The sequence below is a fragment of the Lepidochelys kempii genome, chromosome 1 (genome assembly GCF_965140285.1).
Source record: "Lepidochelys kempii isolate rLepKem1 chromosome 1, rLepKem1.hap1, whole genome shotgun sequence".
NCBI lineage: Eukaryota > Metazoa > Chordata > Testudines > Cheloniidae > Lepidochelys > Lepidochelys kempii.
The window spans coordinates 162,660,083-162,677,426 of NC_136380.1; the positions used below are offsets into that span (position 1 = coordinate 162,660,083).

General features: G+C 40.2%; 1 protein-coding gene across 4 annotated transcripts; it reads left to right on the top strand.

The window, feature by feature from the left end:
* Positions 1-2: 2 nt before the first annotated feature.
* Positions 3-6,818, top strand: PIGP (phosphatidylinositol glycan anchor biosynthesis class P). Of its 4 annotated transcripts, XM_073361017.2 has the most exons (6): positions 3-175; positions 1,910-2,010; positions 4,371-4,443; positions 5,071-5,189; positions 5,441-5,527; positions 6,299-6,382. In XM_073361017.2, exons 2-5 carry the CDS (start codon positions 1,929-1,931, stop codon positions 5,518-5,520), a joined length of 354 nt encoding a protein of 117 aa, XP_073217118.1. In that variant the 5' UTR covers positions 3-175; positions 1,910-1,928; the 3' UTR covers positions 5,521-5,527; positions 6,299-6,382. The 4 variants fall into 4 exon arrangements, with proteins under 4 accessions (XP_073217118.1, XP_073217101.1, XP_073217109.1 ...); XM_073361000.2 differs by lacking the exon at positions 5,441-5,527 and having other exon boundaries at positions 7-175; positions 6,299-6,818; XM_073361008.2 differs by lacking the exons at positions 3-175; positions 5,441-5,527 and adding an exon at positions 297-831 and having other exon boundaries at positions 6,299-6,818.
* Positions 6,819-17,344: the final 10,526 nt, after the last annotated feature.

Genomic DNA, 17,344 nt, shown 5'->3' on the forward strand with positions numbered 1-17,344 from the left:
CACGCATGCGCGCAGAAAGCCGTCGCGTTGCGCTCTGGATGTGTCACGGGCGGTCGGGCGGGGCCGGGCGCACCTCCCCGTCCTGATGGAGGAGGCTCGTCGTGCGCGGCTTCCTCTCTCTCTCTCTCACTGGCCTGGGGAGTCCCAGGCCTCACCCGGAGCAGGCCGGGGGGAGGTGAGAGAGGGGGATGGGCGGAGCGGGAGGCCAAGGGGCGCCACCTCGGCCCGCTGCTGCTGCTGCTTCTCCCCGCGGGTGTCAAATGGCCGCCGCGAGCTTGGCGCCGCGCGGGCGGCAGTTTTCCCGAGGGGGACGGGTCCGTGCCGGGAGCCGCGCCAGCCCTGAGGGCCTCGCAGCCCCCAGGACACCGAGAGCCTCCGGCGGCCGCGTTGCGGTGGCGAATGGGGCTCCCGGCCCCGTCTGCAGCGTTGTTGTTGACCGCTTCCCCCCCCCCCCCCGGCCACCTGTGGGAGGCACCTGGGCCGCGGCGAGCTGCCCCGGTGTCGCCTTGACGTTGGAATTTCCTCGAGGGCCCGTCTCCGCACTGATGGCGAGGAGGGCCGCGGCTGCTCCGGGAGGCGTCGGGGGTTGGCACCCACGGGCCGTGCTCTGCCCCGCAGGGGAGTGAGGCGTCCTTTGGGTGCCCAACTCCACTGCAGGGAAAACCCGGGCTCCGCATGGGTCTTCGCCCCCGGCAGGGGCAGCCTGGGCCCAACAACCTGCTTGGTGCTGAGCAGGAAATACTGCTTCTTTCAACCCTGGCTTCTTGTCCGTGCCAACAACTACAAATCCAGTTAGAGTGCAGGTTCCCCTGCCAGGAGCCGTGGCGACAGGTAGCCCTAGCGCAGTGGTTCTCACACCTTTGCACTGGTGACCCCTTTCACATAACAAGTCTCTGAGTGAGACTTCCCTTATAAATTAAAAACACTTCTTTATATATTTAACACCATTATAAATGCTGGAGGCAAAGCAGGGTTTGGGGGGGAGGCTGACAGCTCGTGACCCCCTGAGGGGTCCCAACCCCCAGTTGGAGAACCCTTGCCCTAGTAGTATGGGTGTGACCACATTGCACCAGGAACAAAACTACTTGATTCCCATTCGCCATAATGAAAGTGAGAGGAATAGCATATTCATGGGTTTCTCAACATCATGGAAACCTAAAAACCTATAAAAAAAATCCCTATTGTAGCTTTGCCAGGCATCCGGTTTTCAACCAGAATGCCTGGTCGAAAAGGGACTGCTGACAGCTGCTAAAAGTCCAGTCAGCTAAAAGCCAGACTAAAGCAGGCTCAGCGTGGCTCCTGGAAGCAGCTGGCATATGTGGCTCCTAGGTGCAGGGGATAGCCACAGGGGCTCCGCATGCTGGCCCTGCCCCGAGCTCCGGATCTGCAGCTCCAATTAGCCAGAAACCATGGCCAGTGGGAGCTGTGGGGGCAGCAGCTGCGGGCAGTACACAGAACCCCTGTGGCCGCCCCTGCACCTAGGAGCTGGATATGCTGGTTGCTTCTGGGAGCCACCTGAGATAAGTGTCACCCCTCGCCCCATTCTGCACCCCAACCCACTGCCCCAGGTCAGAACCCCCTCCTGCACCCAAACTCCCTCCTGGAGCCTGCACCCCAGCCCCTTGGCCCAGCTCTGAGCCCCCTCCTGCACCCCAAACCCCTCATACCCAGCCCCACCCCAGAGCCCACACTTCCAGCCTTAGCCCGCACCCCAACCCCCTCCTCCAGCCTGGTGAAAATGAGTGAGGGTGGGGGAGAGCAAGTGACAGAGGGAGGGGGGAATGGAGTTAGCAGGGGTGGAGCCTCAGAGAAGGGGCGGGGCAAGGTTCAGTTTTGTGCAATTAGAAAGTTGTCAGCCCTACCCTAAGGTGAAGTGTAGCTAATAGCTTCTTGTAATTCTTTTTCTCAGTTAAAAAGAAGAGACTGACATGGTTGAAAACTCTCCAGCCCCATTGCCTGAAAGAGCAATATATGGGTTTGTTCTTTTCTTAGGTTCCCAGTTTGGCTTTAGTAAGTATGTTTGCATTCTGAGCAAAGTGCTACATGTATTTGTTGTATTAAAAGGCAGAAATGAATACTGTACAGTCATGCTTCTAGTAAGATGTAGAAGTTTTAAAAAAAATTAACTCTGTGTTAATACTTCTCATGTAATAAAAATTACATTAGTTGTAAAGAAGGACTAAACTAGGGGGAAGGATAGCTCAGTGGTTTGTGAATTGGCCTGCTAAACCCAGGGTCATGAGTTCAATCCTTGAGGGGGCCATCTAGGGCAGAAACTGGGGATTGGTCCCCCTTTGAGCAGGGGGTTGGACTAGATGACCCTTCTGAGGTCCCTTCCAACCCTGATATTCTGTGATTCTATTATTTGCAGTGTTGGGCCCAGGATATTAGAGAGACAAGATGGGTGAGGTAATATCTTTTATTGGACCACCTTCTGTTGGTGAGAGAGAAGCATTAGAGCCCCGTGTAAGCTCAGAAGCTTGTTTTTCTCACCAACAGAAGTTGGTCCAATAAAAGTTATTACCTCCCAAGCTTGTCTCTCTGAACTGTTGTTAAAATCATTATGCAACTTTGTGGGATAATCCAAGTCTTCTCAGTTCTCCCTTGTATTATCCTTTTGGATTTTGTTCTCCCTGATACTGCTGCTGCTGGCCATGTAGCCGAGTGTACTGTGGGAACAACTATATTTCAGGGAGTTAGTTGAAAATCTTTCCAGTAGGCTGAGTGTACAGCATATCATGTGTACACAGTTGGCACTTTGTGACCTGTGTAGAAGTTAAAGGTGCAAAACACAAATGCTGAAGATGTGGACTGATACTCAAAGATGAAGGCTGACGAGAATCACATCAGTTTCACTGTGCTGCTGCTTTCAGCAATGATATGCCACAACAGAGGAAGGTGCTGGAGATACTCATTGGGTAAGGAGTGGAGTAGCAAAGAGCCCATACTCCTTTGCAGCAAGTTTGAGGCTTTTGGGTGGGGAACACTAAATAGAGAAGGAGTGCTCCTTCTCTTCCAACAGTTAGAGAATAGTTTAGGGACTTCAAATTTAGCACATCAAAGACAGAGATGAAAAATGGAGCACCAGCGATTTCAGGGACAGAAGAGCATCTGGCTGTAGGAATCCCAGAACCCTTCCCATTTCAAACACCTCAGCAAGGATGGAGCTAAGGCGGGCTCCACTCCAAGGGTGTTCCCACCAGACTCTACCCTGGGATTCCATCTTCTATATCCTCTTGCTAGTAACTGTTCTGTTGATCTAAGATGGTGTAAAACCTTAACTTTTGAGCCAAAATTGACCTTACTGTTCTTCTTAAGAGAAATATTTTTGGATTAATACTTACTTCATTGGCACTGAAATCAGTAAATCCAAATTTACTCCCATTCTAAATATATTTTCAGTAAAATACACATTTTTAAAAACATTGCTTCAAGTATTAGGTTGTTGTAACTCTTGTTTCAGTTTTGTGACAGTTGGGACTAGTGTGACTCTCTGTTACTTTATCCTTCCCCACCAATTCCCGATTTATATGTTTACTTACTTGCCAGAATTCTAGATTTTGAGCTCTCTGGAGCAAGAGCTGTCATTGTGTGTTTGTTTGTACACTACCTAGTACAATGCTATCCTAATCCCTATTTTGGGTGTTTACATTTTATCATTTCTATTGTGATAGCCCCTTACGTGGCATACTATAGTAAAGAACTGAAGTATTTAAAAAAGAAAATCTCATTGAAGATGTGTGGAATTCCGCTCAAATAACATTTGGTACTCCACAGACGTCTCATTTTGGGAGTTAATTGGGTTTGTTGGGGGGGGTTTAATGGCTAAATCCTGCTGTCCTTGTGTGGTCATATTACCCATTAACATTATTGCTAGTTTTGACTGCAGAATTAAACCCTTTGTGGTTTAGTGCTGTCATATAGTTCTACATGCGTAGTCATTTGTGCATATTTCTGAAGACCTAGAGAAATACCTTGGATCAATGTTCTTAAAATACAAATGTTTAAAATTAATTTTAAATTAAAATTTTAACCTTTTTTAAAAAATCGACAAATGGTGCAAGGAATTCTTGTCTATTTTATTCTGGAATTAGAAAACAAATATGAAGAAGAAGAGAGAGTTAAAGTACCATCAGTTATAAAGTTTGTATCCCTGTGGCGTAGTTTTTGTTTTCATGGTAACATTCTATGCAGTATTTCAGCAGACCTATTTAGATGCTTTTTGGAATCCATAGAGAAAATTTTTATAATTTGTTTGTATCCTCTGTAATGACAGTGCTATAAGTGTTGTCTAGAACTAATTTATCTCTTAAAACAATGTAAACAGTACCATTATGATCTAACTATTAACTTTTATTCTTTTTGCACAGTGTTATACCTTGTATGGGCGTATGTTCCTGAATCTTGGTTATTCTCATTGGGACTAACATACTGGCCTCAAAAGTAGGTTAAATTCATTCACTGTTAAACATGTGAACGAGCAAACGCATACCCAGAAAAATTGTGCCAGTGTCCTTTTACATTTAAAATATTTTACATTTAATCCAACTTGGAAAAGGAGATTTAATATGTTTCTCCTCACAAACAGCTACAGTATTTATGTAAAGTAATGTTTATGTAAAGTATGTAAAGTAATGTCAGAAACAACAGTTTACTCTGAAAAATTGTCAGCAAGCTAAAATGAAGTGCAGTTCACCTGTCTGCTATGTTCTTAAAGTAATTTGGCAGCTTGGTTTAACTAAGGTTTTTTTCTGAAATATCATGGTAAATTTTATTAAATTACATTTTCCAAATAAACTGTCTAAGGCATTTATTTGGCTATTATTCCATACTGGTCACATACTGATCACATAATTCCAGACTGGATCTTTAGTTAATGAACTGTATTTTCAGGGTCTTCTCTTTTTAGTGTGGTGGGTTTGTCTATAATTGTTTTTTCTATACACTTTAAATTCAATTTAAATGTTTCTACTTCTGCACAGTCTTGCTTGATTTAGAGGTGGAAATAATTTTTTACTAAAGACTTTCTTTTGCAAGATGTAATTTAAAAATAAATATTTTATTCTGCAGGTACTGGGCAGTTGCTTTGCCTGTATACCTTCTAGTTACTTTAGGAATTGGCTATATACTACTCTTTGGTATTAACATGATGAGTACTGCTCCGCTCAACTCCATGCACACCATTACAGGTAGTTGATAATTTTTTTGTCTAGTTCTTAAGCCTCCAACAAAAGGTTTTGACAATCACCGTAAACATACTTGCTAGTATAACTAAACTAAATCAGATTCAAAGCCTTGAATTTTCACCTATGTTTCATGTATTGATGTATTACAGGAGCTGTTATAAACAATTATATATTTTGTTCAAACTTCATTTCAATACAATGTTAAAACAGTCAAAACTTGCAGTAATATTTTTTTCCAAATATATCTTCTTTAGGACAACCATTACAGTCTAGCATTTGCTACTCTTTCCCATGGATTTTGTTTCTGCCCACCGATCCAGTTCTGACTACTTGAAATACAGGTGGCTTCCTCAGTATTTTCCCATCTTTCTCAAGATGGTATTTCTTTTATTTGCTGATAACTGTTTTTCCTGAGCAAGAACATGGGAGAATTCAAAAATTACCCAGATTATTAGAATCCAAGTCTATGCTAAAGATAAGCTGTCCCAATTGGCAGCACCATTTCGCCCATGTCCATTCACTTCTAATGAAGACTAACAAAATTAGTATTTAAGGCATGTTTCATTGACTTATTTTGACTTGCTTCCACTGAACTGTACTTTGAAGTGGAAAGAGCCAAGTGTAGACTCTGCAGTAAAGATGGTGATGACTTGATAGAAAGAAAGCTGATGACTTGATGACTAGACTGATGACTTGATAGAAAGCTGCTGAGGTCAAGAACGAAAAGGGTCAGCAACACGCATCCACAGGCAGAATTTAGCCCCAACTCTTTCTTGAATCAGCACTATGGAATTTGCTTTGCTAGAGGGAGCAAAACGTTAATATCTACTGTAGATAAACTGATGTTACCAATAAAATGCATTCACTTTCAGTAAACCAGAATGATGCTGTAAATGTCTGAAAAGTGGAATGTTTCTTGAATTTCACTCTGTTAAACGTTGTATTGGATTAGGTTGTAGCTGGATGTGATGTAAAATCAGAGCAGTATGCTTTTATGTTGATGAAGTGTAGGAGTCTAACAACACTTCTAGCAGGAAAACAAAGTATTTCATTTTATACCATCTGTTTTTAATCATGGAATAGTGAAATGTCTTTTGTCGTATTTCCTACAGATAACTTTGCAAAAAATCAGCAGCAGAAGAAATCTCAAGAAGAAGCAATCCCTGCATTGAGGGATATTCCCATTAGTGAAGTAAATCAAATGTTTTTTCTTGCTGACAAAGGCATTTGTAACAGAAATTAATTGGAATCAGGACCTGTTAGAATAAGACACTCGTACATTAATATTTAGAAACGCATTGTAAGAAAAGTCAAAGGCTTGTCAATGCTAGGAAATTTAACACTTTCAACAACTGGAATAGATGGATTTGTACCTAAATTAAGCTGTGGTCAGCACTGGTTCACCTGTGGCATAGAGCACTGAACCGGGACTCGGAAGATATGGGCTGTATTCTCAGCTCTACTGCTAGCCTGCTGGGTGACCTTGAACAAATCACTTCACCACTCTGTGCTTTGGTTTCCCCATCTGTACTATGTGTGTGATACTGACGTTTATAAAATGCTTTGAGATGTACTGATGAAAAGTGTTATTTAAGAGCTATGTATTATTAAACAAATTGATGATTGTTGAAATGGTTTTATTTCTTAATGTAGAGAGACCTACAGTACTAAACGATAAAATACTTCATTCTGGGAACTGAATTCTTCCATATAAATTTGTGTATCTATGCTCTGGATCTGAAATAATCTGTTCAGTTACCCCTAGATTTTTTTCTTGCACATTGAGGGTGGGATTTTCCAAAGCTTTCAGTGTTTGGCTTAATTCTGCTCTCATTGACTTCAGTGAGAGCAGAGTTAGGCCAACACTGAGTGTTCTTAAATATCCCACCCTATTTTGACCGGTCATAGTAAATTCAAGTATATGCATTGTGACTGTACAGTAATATTAACAAAATGTTTTTAATTGTCTAAAACAGGTTGCATTTCTAATTTTTTTCTGAGGGCATCTTACTTGCCTTGGACATATACTGCACAATGGATTTTCTTTAGATATGTATTTCTACATATCAAGAATATCCTTGTTTTCCTATCTTATTAGGCTTATTAAAAGTCATAGCGTTTCCCAAAACCAGGAGAAAAGGTGGGGGATGAAGAAAAATCCAAACAAGTTCCCATTTAAATATTAGTTGTTTTTTCTTAATTTGTTTTCTTGTCCTTCATTCTAATTTCCTTATTATTAAAAAATTACAATTCTTAACAGTACTAAAAATAAAATTCTTCTGGACCCATGGAATTGCTGTAAATGCCATACAAAACTGCAGGGCCTTCTTCTTAAACTCAAAGGAAATCTCAAGGTATACTGTGTTGTTTCTAAGCCACTGCCCAAATATCTTAAACAGAGAATATTCTTCCACTTACACATTACTTTGCTGACAAATCATCACCAGAAGTTGTCTACATATTTTATTTGTTGCCAGCTGACATCCCAACACATTGCATCATAAAACACTAGTGATACTAGTTAAAGCCTGATTGTAAGACAAAAATAGCAGCACTCCTGTCAGGAAAGAACTTAAGAATTACAAAAAGTTACTTTATTTCCTTTTCTAATGAAATGGTATCTTGGAAAACTTCTGTATACAGGACCTCATAATGATCCCATTGAAACCAATGAATGTTCTGCCACTAATTTCAGTGGGAGTCCTTCCTCCACATCCCAGCTTGCTATAGCTAGACAATCACATAGACGTTCCCAACTTGTGATCCAGAATCTAAGCTTGCTTGTTTGGTTGATTTTTTTGGTTTTGTTATTTGCCGGGGGGAGGGAGAGGAATCTCCAGCTCTTAGAGCAATGAGAAAAATCCTAAAATTTTTAACCAAACAAACCAGTGTAATGCTGTCTGCTTGAGTTTGCAGATAGCCTGAAATAATAGCTCTAAAGTGTGTAACCTGCTCTTATTCATCTTATTGGGGTGATAATTCCAGAGCCTAATGATTCTATTTCAAATGGCAACATTAACTACTTAATTGCTGATCAGAATATGCAAGAAAGAGGAGTGTCTTGGAATCTCATTTTGAAGTCTCAGATTGTGTAGGGCATATTTGTTTGAGTGGAGCATTTGATTTGGGACAGAGCTTAACTTTTATCTTTTTTCAGTTTGAACCCTTGCTTTTCCTCATTCAATCTTGAACTGATAGAAATTATAGGCTATTCTGGCAAGGACCATGTATTTACTATTGCCTAGCCATGGGGGGAAGAGTGGTGTCGTTAAAAAAATTAAGTTACCAATTTTTTTTTCTTGAGAGAATTCATGACTAGGTCACTCCAGGGTTATATATTTTCTCATATGCAATTTATGGTTATGATTTTCTTGTTCTTTTTCTAATTTTTTCAGAAAGCAATTTAACTTTAAATTCTAACTTGACAACTAGTGAAAGCTCTGGTTCTGGTGTCATTTAATTTAAGGATTAAATTAATTCTTAGTTAAAGATACACAAATCCCTACAGGATAAAGAAGAGCTACTGGAAAATGCCCTCAAGCCCCAAAAGCACACAAACTAAAGGATTATAAATCTTAAACAAAGATTCTATCAGTGATGTATCTGCCATTTCACTTGTCTTCTAATCTAGCACAATTACGGGAAAACTACCAGAAAGGACCTAAGTGAACAGACAAACTGGGGCCATTTATTATTTAAGTGAAATTTGCAGGCACGAAACTCGATCTTTGCTTTTCTGTCATTGAGTGGCAGTGCTGCAATGATATTCTGATGATCTTAATTATTCTCAAATTGAAGTAATCAAAATTTCAAAGGTTGTCTTCATGATCAAAATAATATATTCTGTAATACAATGTATTTTGCTATGGTGTAGGGTTTGGGACTTGTGATAAAGGTTAATGGCATCTAATGTTTAAAACTAATATACTTTGACAGGGCATTGTGGATCTTGAGAGTCCCTCATTACGTGACTTTACATACAACAGTAATAAGGTATATTTTATTCTTACCAACTTGGTGGGAGGGGAAGCTGCTTTTCACTAGTTCCTTACACCTAAAAAGAATGCTGTCTCTTTAGCTGGTAAAGTATTTAGAAGGCTTTATGCAGTTGTCAGCTCAGAGTTATCAGGTGGATGATTCCAAAACAAAACCTGACAAGATTAAAGTGTGGTGCTGGTTTTAACTCCTTCCTTCCTAAAACATACCTGTGCAAAGACTACCTAAAGATCTGGAATAGACTAAATGTGATCAAATATCCACTCCCTCAAGAGATTGGCTTTAGTGATACTAAATCCTAAATTTGCCCTCATTTTCACCTCTTGGCCTAGCCTTATCAGTGGTATCTTGTCATCACCAAGATTAGTAGTATTTAGTGGACTGGACTAACAGCTTTATTCTTGCTGAGCTTGGCAAAGGGGATAGCCTTTAGCCATATTGTTCAAGTAACTTATATTCTTTTTGTCTGGTTCCTTTAGAGGAATTTTGTTTTCATATGCATTTGGATACTTATTGCCATGATTCTGTTTTGATATTCTATTCAAGAGAAATGCATGTGTAGAAACAGTGTGACATCCTGTCCTCTAGAATGGAGTTTCTCTACAGACAGTGTTGAGTTTGAACATGCCAGAGCTCCTCCTCCTCTAGTGAAGATCAGACAGGATACTCTTTTAATTTTTAAAATGCAAAGGTCCTGTACCCCTACCACTGAATGCAATAGGACTGTGGTTCTCAACCTTTTCTGCATTATATTCCCATATGCCCAAAGAAACACACATGTGCGTGCACACAGACACTCACAATATGTTCATAACCCTAAGGCTGAGCAGCCATGCAAAAGAAGATGTCACTGATTTCAGTACCAGCAGAATCAGGCTGAAATTGATTAAAGGTATGAGGTGGAAGCCTGTGGTTTTTTACTGTGTTGCAGTGCACAATAATGGGTTAGAAAGTGCACAATGGTTAGGAAGGAGCCAACATAAGAGCAATATTACCATGTTGTAATGGGGCACAGACTAATCCAGTGGCACCTCCTGCTGGTTGTCTGGGAATCAGCTCTTTTTACCAGCTCTGGAGTGCCCTCTGCCGTTGTCTCACCGCTGCTGGACCTGGGTGCCCTTTTACCTGGGGTGCTGCCCCTCCGGGCAATACACATCTGACTCTCACAGATCTGACTCTCCCCTCCCCAGGGAACCCCCGACCCCACCCACAGATCTGACTCTCCCCTCCCCAGGGAACCCCTGACCCTCTATCTCCACCTTGCCTCAACCTATGGGCTACTGCCAGTCACCATCTAGCCCCCTTTCACTGAGGCTGACGGCAGTCTGTATAAGCCAGTCATCATAGGCAAGGGGAGTTTGGACTTGCTGCCTCTGCCTACCCTTGGGCTGCCCTGTTGCAACCCCGGTACCCTCTCTTAGGCCATCTGCCAGGCCTGGAGCTTTTCCAGTCTAGAGCGTCCCACATCCACTGCCCTTTCCCAGCCCTGCTTCACCTAAGGTACACTCCCCAGCAGCCAGGCCCATCTCTCTCCACACTTAAAGGAGACTCTGTGTGCTCCTGGCCCACTGCCCTCTTATAAGGGCCTGCTGTGGCCTGATTGGGGCATGGCCCCCAGCTGAGGCTGCTTCTCCCAATCAACTCAGCTTTTCCTCCCCTGCCACAGCCCTCTCCCCAGGCTGTTTTAAGCCTTTTAAGGCAGGAGCGGCTAACTACCCTGCTACACATGTATTCAGTTACTCTCATTTTTATTGTAAATATATTAAAGTGAGCCCTGTAGGCACTACTATATTGAGATCTGTACCCTAATGAGCTGGGTGCTGCACAAACAGAAAAGAGAAAATCCCTCCCCTTCATAAAGGGAGGGCACAGAGATAAAATATTACAAGTGAATGAGTATGGTAAAGAACTGGCACCGCTTTGTAAGTTACATGTAGGGCAGTCTGTGTGTGTTTAATTGGGGCAGAGGAAGGAAGTAACGTAGCAGGAAAGAAAAGAAGATAAAGAGGACACCTGCTGCTCAAAATTTTAATTCAACATATGAGTGTCCAGAGGTATTTCTCCATAGGACTTGACTTGACTGAGTGGGTCCTCCTCACTGTGACATGCAGGTATTACAAGTTCTGTCTGACTTGTTCCGCGTGCAAAGAGGCCTCACGCTCTTAAAAAATATACAAAGCAATTTAAAAAAACCCATTTTGAAGGTATCAAGTAACTTCTGAATCAGATGTAATTATTTTTGAAGTCATCCATCTTTGGAGCCTAAAAAGTGAGGTCTCTTGGACTACAGATTACTCCTCTAGACTTCCCGCAGTGGAAGGTCAGGCACAGCCACCCATAACTACATCACAAAAGTCATTCATGCAAATCAGGAAAATTAATATTAGCATAAAGTTTGTTTCTGCTTCTTAGGCAAAATGGCAGTTGATTTGGAATTTGCCTGCAACAGTTGGAGCAAGCTAAGGCTCATAAAATACACATGTGGTCTTATTCATTTCCTGAAAGTAGGAGGAGAAAACAAATATAAATTTACTTATTTGAGTTGGCTGGGATAGGGGATACTTAAATGATTCCTATATATGTATGGTTCTTCCTGGCCTTTTGCTGCATAATGGACTTTTTCTATTGGTACTACTCAGATCTTTCAACCACTTTCAGACTAAAGTTGGATTCTCACTTGGTGGTGTAATATCCTGGTTTTGGCCAACAGTGGGGCAACCAGGATTTCTATTAGCACGTCTCCCTTTTTTCATTATTTGGGGTCTGTAAGAAGCAGTGAGATTTGGGAACATGGAGTCTTGTTCTAGCAATACTTTTAATGAAAGGTGGCCAATATAAATTCACTTTGGTACAGTGCCGTAGTCTGTTTGTCACTAGAGACACCCTGGGAGATTCATCCTGCTTGTAAGTCACCATGATGTGAGGTATGATGTCATTTCACAGGTGAACATAACAGGCAATCTTGCAATATTTAATCTTCATAAATTTAGAACACAGAGAAGGTTAAGGAAGAACTTTATCCTCAGCTATTGCTTGTTCTTCAGCTCATTTAACATTTCTTTCTAACACTGTTTTTCATCTCTCAATATAATATTAATAAAGTCTATATTAGAAAAAACTATATGAATGTTATTAGAGATTGATTATAAATTGAATCCAGATGGTGACAAGGTCAGATAGAATAGCCTTAACAAGACTCCATTCTTTGGCATGGATGCAATCCCTCCTGGAGATAGCTTTTCCAACTGTGGAAACTTAAAAGGTCCTTGGCACTGGACAGAACTCAGAAGCAGAATTTAAAACCATGTTATGAGTCAGCTTTAATTCTGACTTTTCACAGTAATGAGTAGAATGGTAGATGGTTAATAAAAACTATATTGACCAAGTTGCCTTTCCAAGATCCTGCTACCACCAATGTCCCCCTACGCTTGCAATTTAATTGTTTTCAGTATAACAATTTTAGGCAAGTTCAGAAAGGGATTATGATGTATTTTTGCCCTAGATAAATTATCTAGCACTTGCTGGAGGAAATACAATCAATCACTCTATGCTGATAACTATGGAAAGTCCTATGAAACATGAAAATCAAGCTATAATTATTAATCTTAACTACTAAAAAGATAAATTTGTCCCATAAGATAGAATGTTTCAAGACTTTTCTTCAAGGTCCTAAGGTAACAATAAACTCATTACTATAGGGATACTTTGTGGCCTTCTTCCTGCAAGTGATGGATGATTCAAAGGTCATTGAAAGCCCCTCTGGGTCAGGCCCCAGATGAATTAACAAACCAAAGCTAAAAGGTGCAGGGAAACAGAAGATGTATGCTGCTTGTTCATTTGTAGCCCTTTTTTTTTTTTTTTTTTTAAAGCTGGTAATGTATCACTTCATTATGGGGCTTCTGCATTTTTATAGTAGTTTGAGCATTATCATAATCTAAATCATATTTATGGTGGTCATGGCCATGTGGTTTTTACTAAATATTAGTATTAGTATTTAGGTTTTACTAAATATTAGTAGAAGAAATCTTCCTATGTTACAGAAAAGATATTTTTGCAGTTTAACAAAAATGAGAGGCAGTTACCTGAGTTTCTATAGTGAAAACCTCTGTTATGGGTTAGTATTGTAATACCATAATTGTTAAAGATGGAAAACCATTAAATCTCACTCCCAAAGTCGTTCTGATTCATTCCACATAATTTTTAAATGGTCTTAAGTGTTATAAAATAAAGAAACATTCTATTAACCCTGAGTGCCCCATGCACAGTACATGGTTATGGCAGTATACATAGCCATGTGTCTATACGGGACTTCTGCTCTCTATTTTTGTGTAGATAGTTAATCCTGCGAACAGGAGCTTCTGCACCACACTCCTGAATATTAGCCATCTCTCTCTCTCACACACACAATTAAATAAAATAAAAATCACCAGTATCTCAGGATACCCTTTGGTGACCATCTCCTAAAAAGGATCTTGCAGCCTGAAGGCTTTCAAAGATGTCCTACAACTTGAGAAGTAGTCCTGCTGAAGAAGATCCCACTAAGTGGGTGGGTGGAGGCAGAGGGCTGAGTGCTGCTAATATGCCACCTGAAATTCACTCTGGAGGGGATTAGCCTGAATATACTTTCTTAAGGGTCAGAACTTACAGTTTTGCTGGGAAGTGGGTGATAGAAGGCATTATACTTTTTTAAGTTATGGTGAGTACGTAGGTGTTCCTGAGACATATGTTCTGGGGCTCAAGGATGTACAGGGCATGACAAGATGTTTGTAACTTGCTGCAGCTTTGGGTGGTGATGAGAAGTAGGTACTTGGTGAAGTAGGTGCTGGAGACACAATGTTGCTGGGTGACAAGCTACACTATTGAATGAGTTGTAATGTAAAGAGAAATTTTCTGGCTGGGAATGAGAATAATACATACAAAAATAAATACAGATAAAATATTATAAAAGCACCTATTAACATGGTATTTAAGCAGTGTGCAAGGACAGTTAAACTGACCTAATACTGGGTGTAGACCGTGCTAGGTGGACAGAAGAATTCTTCTATTTACCTAGCTCCTGCCTCTTGAGGAGGTGGATTCATAACAGCAAAGGGACAACCCCTCAAGTCACTGTAATGAGTGTCTACACTGATATGCTACAGCAACAGCAGTTTAAATGTGGCCATAGCTTTAGTTTGTTACTGACAACGTTGCAGACAGTGTGAAATTGGGAAGGAACACAGATTTTCCCCTTAACTTATTATTACCATGCTTTTTGAGTTTTGAGTTGGTTAGATATGTCCTGAAGCAGCTTTAACTGTCATTATACAAAGTTTGTGTGTGTTTACTTCTTGTTTTGCTTTTTAAATTCAGGATTGGCGTACCTCCATGGGTAGGTCTTAGGGGGCAGGGCAAAGAAAGGAAGAGAGGGAGATGACTAAGTATGAAACACCTGGATATTCTGCCATTACAGATTATAATAGTTCTTAAATTACAAATATGTGTCACAGGCTGTTTTCTCATTATATGAATTAAATAAATCAGAGGTTTTTACAAAGAAAATTGAAAAATAAAATCACCCACATGCAACCATAGCAACATCTCTTGTGTCAACAGATCAGTTTGAACCCTGGACTAGAACTGGGTGAAAATTTTCAGACAAATAGTTTTTGTTGGAAAATGCAGCTTTGCCCCAAAATTATAAGTGAATTTGATAGTTTTGGCCAACATTTATGGGGGGATGACTTAGGCAACATTTATAGTGGAGTAGGCGCTGTCTCCCTTTTAACCTTTAAATCCCAGATTAGGGTACTCACCTGGATTGTGGGAGACCTCAGTTGTTTTCCCTCCTCTACCTGATTAGGAACAGTGATTTGAACTTGGGAAACATCTCCTCCATTACAGTATAATGCCCTAATCACTGAGCAATAGTTTGAAAAATCACTATCTCCTGTTGAAGCTGTTCCACTTTGTATAAAATATTTTAATAGTCATTGACCCAGAGCGCACAACTGAAAATGCTCCTATTGACTGTTGGTCAGGGCATATACCTCTGATGTAGGAAACCCAAATTCAAGTCCCTGTTCAAAGGGCTATTTCATTATTTATACACATGGAATGGTATCAATAGAAGAGTTTGATAGCCACCGTTGGCAAGATATCCCACAGCCCAGTGATTAGGGCAGTGGCTCTCAATCTTTCCAGACTACTGTACCCCTTTCAGGAGTCTGATTTGTTTTGCGTATCCCCAGGTTTCATCTCACTTAAAAACTACTTGTTTACAAAATCTGACATAACAGTACAAAAGTGTCACAGCACACTGTTACTGAAAAATTGCTTACTTTCTCATTCTTACCATATTATAATAAATTGGAATATAAATACTATATTTACATTTTAGTGTATAGAAAATAGAGCAGTATAAACAAGCCATTATCAGTATGAAATTTTAGTTTGTACTGACTTTGCTCGTGCTTTTTATGTAGCCTGTTGTAAAACTAGGCAAATATCTAGATGAGTTGATGTACCCCTGTAAGACCTCTCCATACTCCTAGGGGTACGCATACCCCTGGTTGAGAACCACTGGATTAGGGCACTCTTCTGTACTGTGGGAGACTTAAATTAAAATCCTTGCACCATATAAGGCAGAGGAGGTCTTCCACATCCCAAGCAAGCATCCTAACTACTTGGCTTAATGGTGGGGGTTTGAATCTACCCCATCATTTTCTTTGCTTTTATGTTTAAAAAGTGCCTGGGGAAAGAAATTAATTTCACGTCAAAGAAAATGTGTAGACCTGACCTAACATTTGAGACTACCATGTTAAAGACCTGGGTTCTCTTCGATTATGCCTGCACTGATCTTGTGTAACCCATTAACTCATATATAAAAATAAAATGGTAGGTCATATGTCTGCCCTCTAGGTTTGGGGTTCATGGCCTTACTCAACAACAAGGCTGATGAAGTGCAGAGAAATATATATCACACTTAGCAAAGGCAAGATTGGAACATTTTTTCCTACACCACAGGAAATGTTGCTTTCCCCCAATCCATAAAGCCTTTTGGTGGCTCACTAAACTCCTCCTCAACCAGCCTGGTTTTATTGATGCTGGGACATGGAATTATTTTATCAGTAATCCATGTAAATGCAGAGATATCAAATTTATTGTCACAGTTTTCCCTCCCAGAAGGATTGTAATATATACAAATTATCTTATCTGCTGGATATGCCTCTTACCCTAGCTTGCTTAAAAAACAAATTCTGTTATGTAATATTGTAATTCACACTGAATCAAATATTACTCTTATTTTAAAATACCATAATTTCCCCTTTTACATAAACACACCACAAAGATGCATATGATATGTACAATACAAAGACATCTTTCTTCAGGAGCACATGGTCTAGTGATTTACTTATTTCTTATTAATGTTCATCTGTACACAGTTGACCTTTATAGGAACTTTTTTCCCCTTCATGTATTTCTGTTAGTAGCCCTTTAAAAATTTTGCAGCGTTAAACTAGCCATCTCTCAAGGAGAGCAATTTTGTAACTAGTAGCTACTGGATTTTTTTTTTTTCTCAGCTGGTAAGTACCTGTTATGTTTTTCTTAGCTTTCTTTCTTGTTGTTGAGGAGGTAGTGTATTCTCATACAAACAAAGGGTCTGAGTCAAAAAATCAAGAAAATGTATATTGGAAGTTAAATACTGCTTTTGATGAGCATATTGTTGACTTTTGCTTTAGTCTTTTTTTCAATATGCATGTGTCTTGCATTTTACTCAGAGTTGAGTTAAGGTATAGTATTGTGTAATATTAAGGGCTCTTTCCGAAATATATGAAGTCAATGGACAATATATTGTCATACGCTATATGGGCTCAGATCCCTCTACACATAATGGCATGAGTGAAATTGGAAAGGTTTTAGTTAACTTGGTTTTTTTCCTGTCATAATTCATACCCTTCAAGGAACTTTAATAATATTAGATTTAAGTGTATGAATAAGAGCTTAAATAACTTCAGTTATTTTTTGGATAATATTTACATCCTGTCTCAAAACTCATATGTAAAATTTCAGCTTAGGATGAATAAAACACAAAATATGTTTTATAATGGAAACAGCCACTGCTCCTTTAAAGTTGAAAGGCAATGGGTACTACTAGCATTAAAGGACTTCTTTGTGTATAC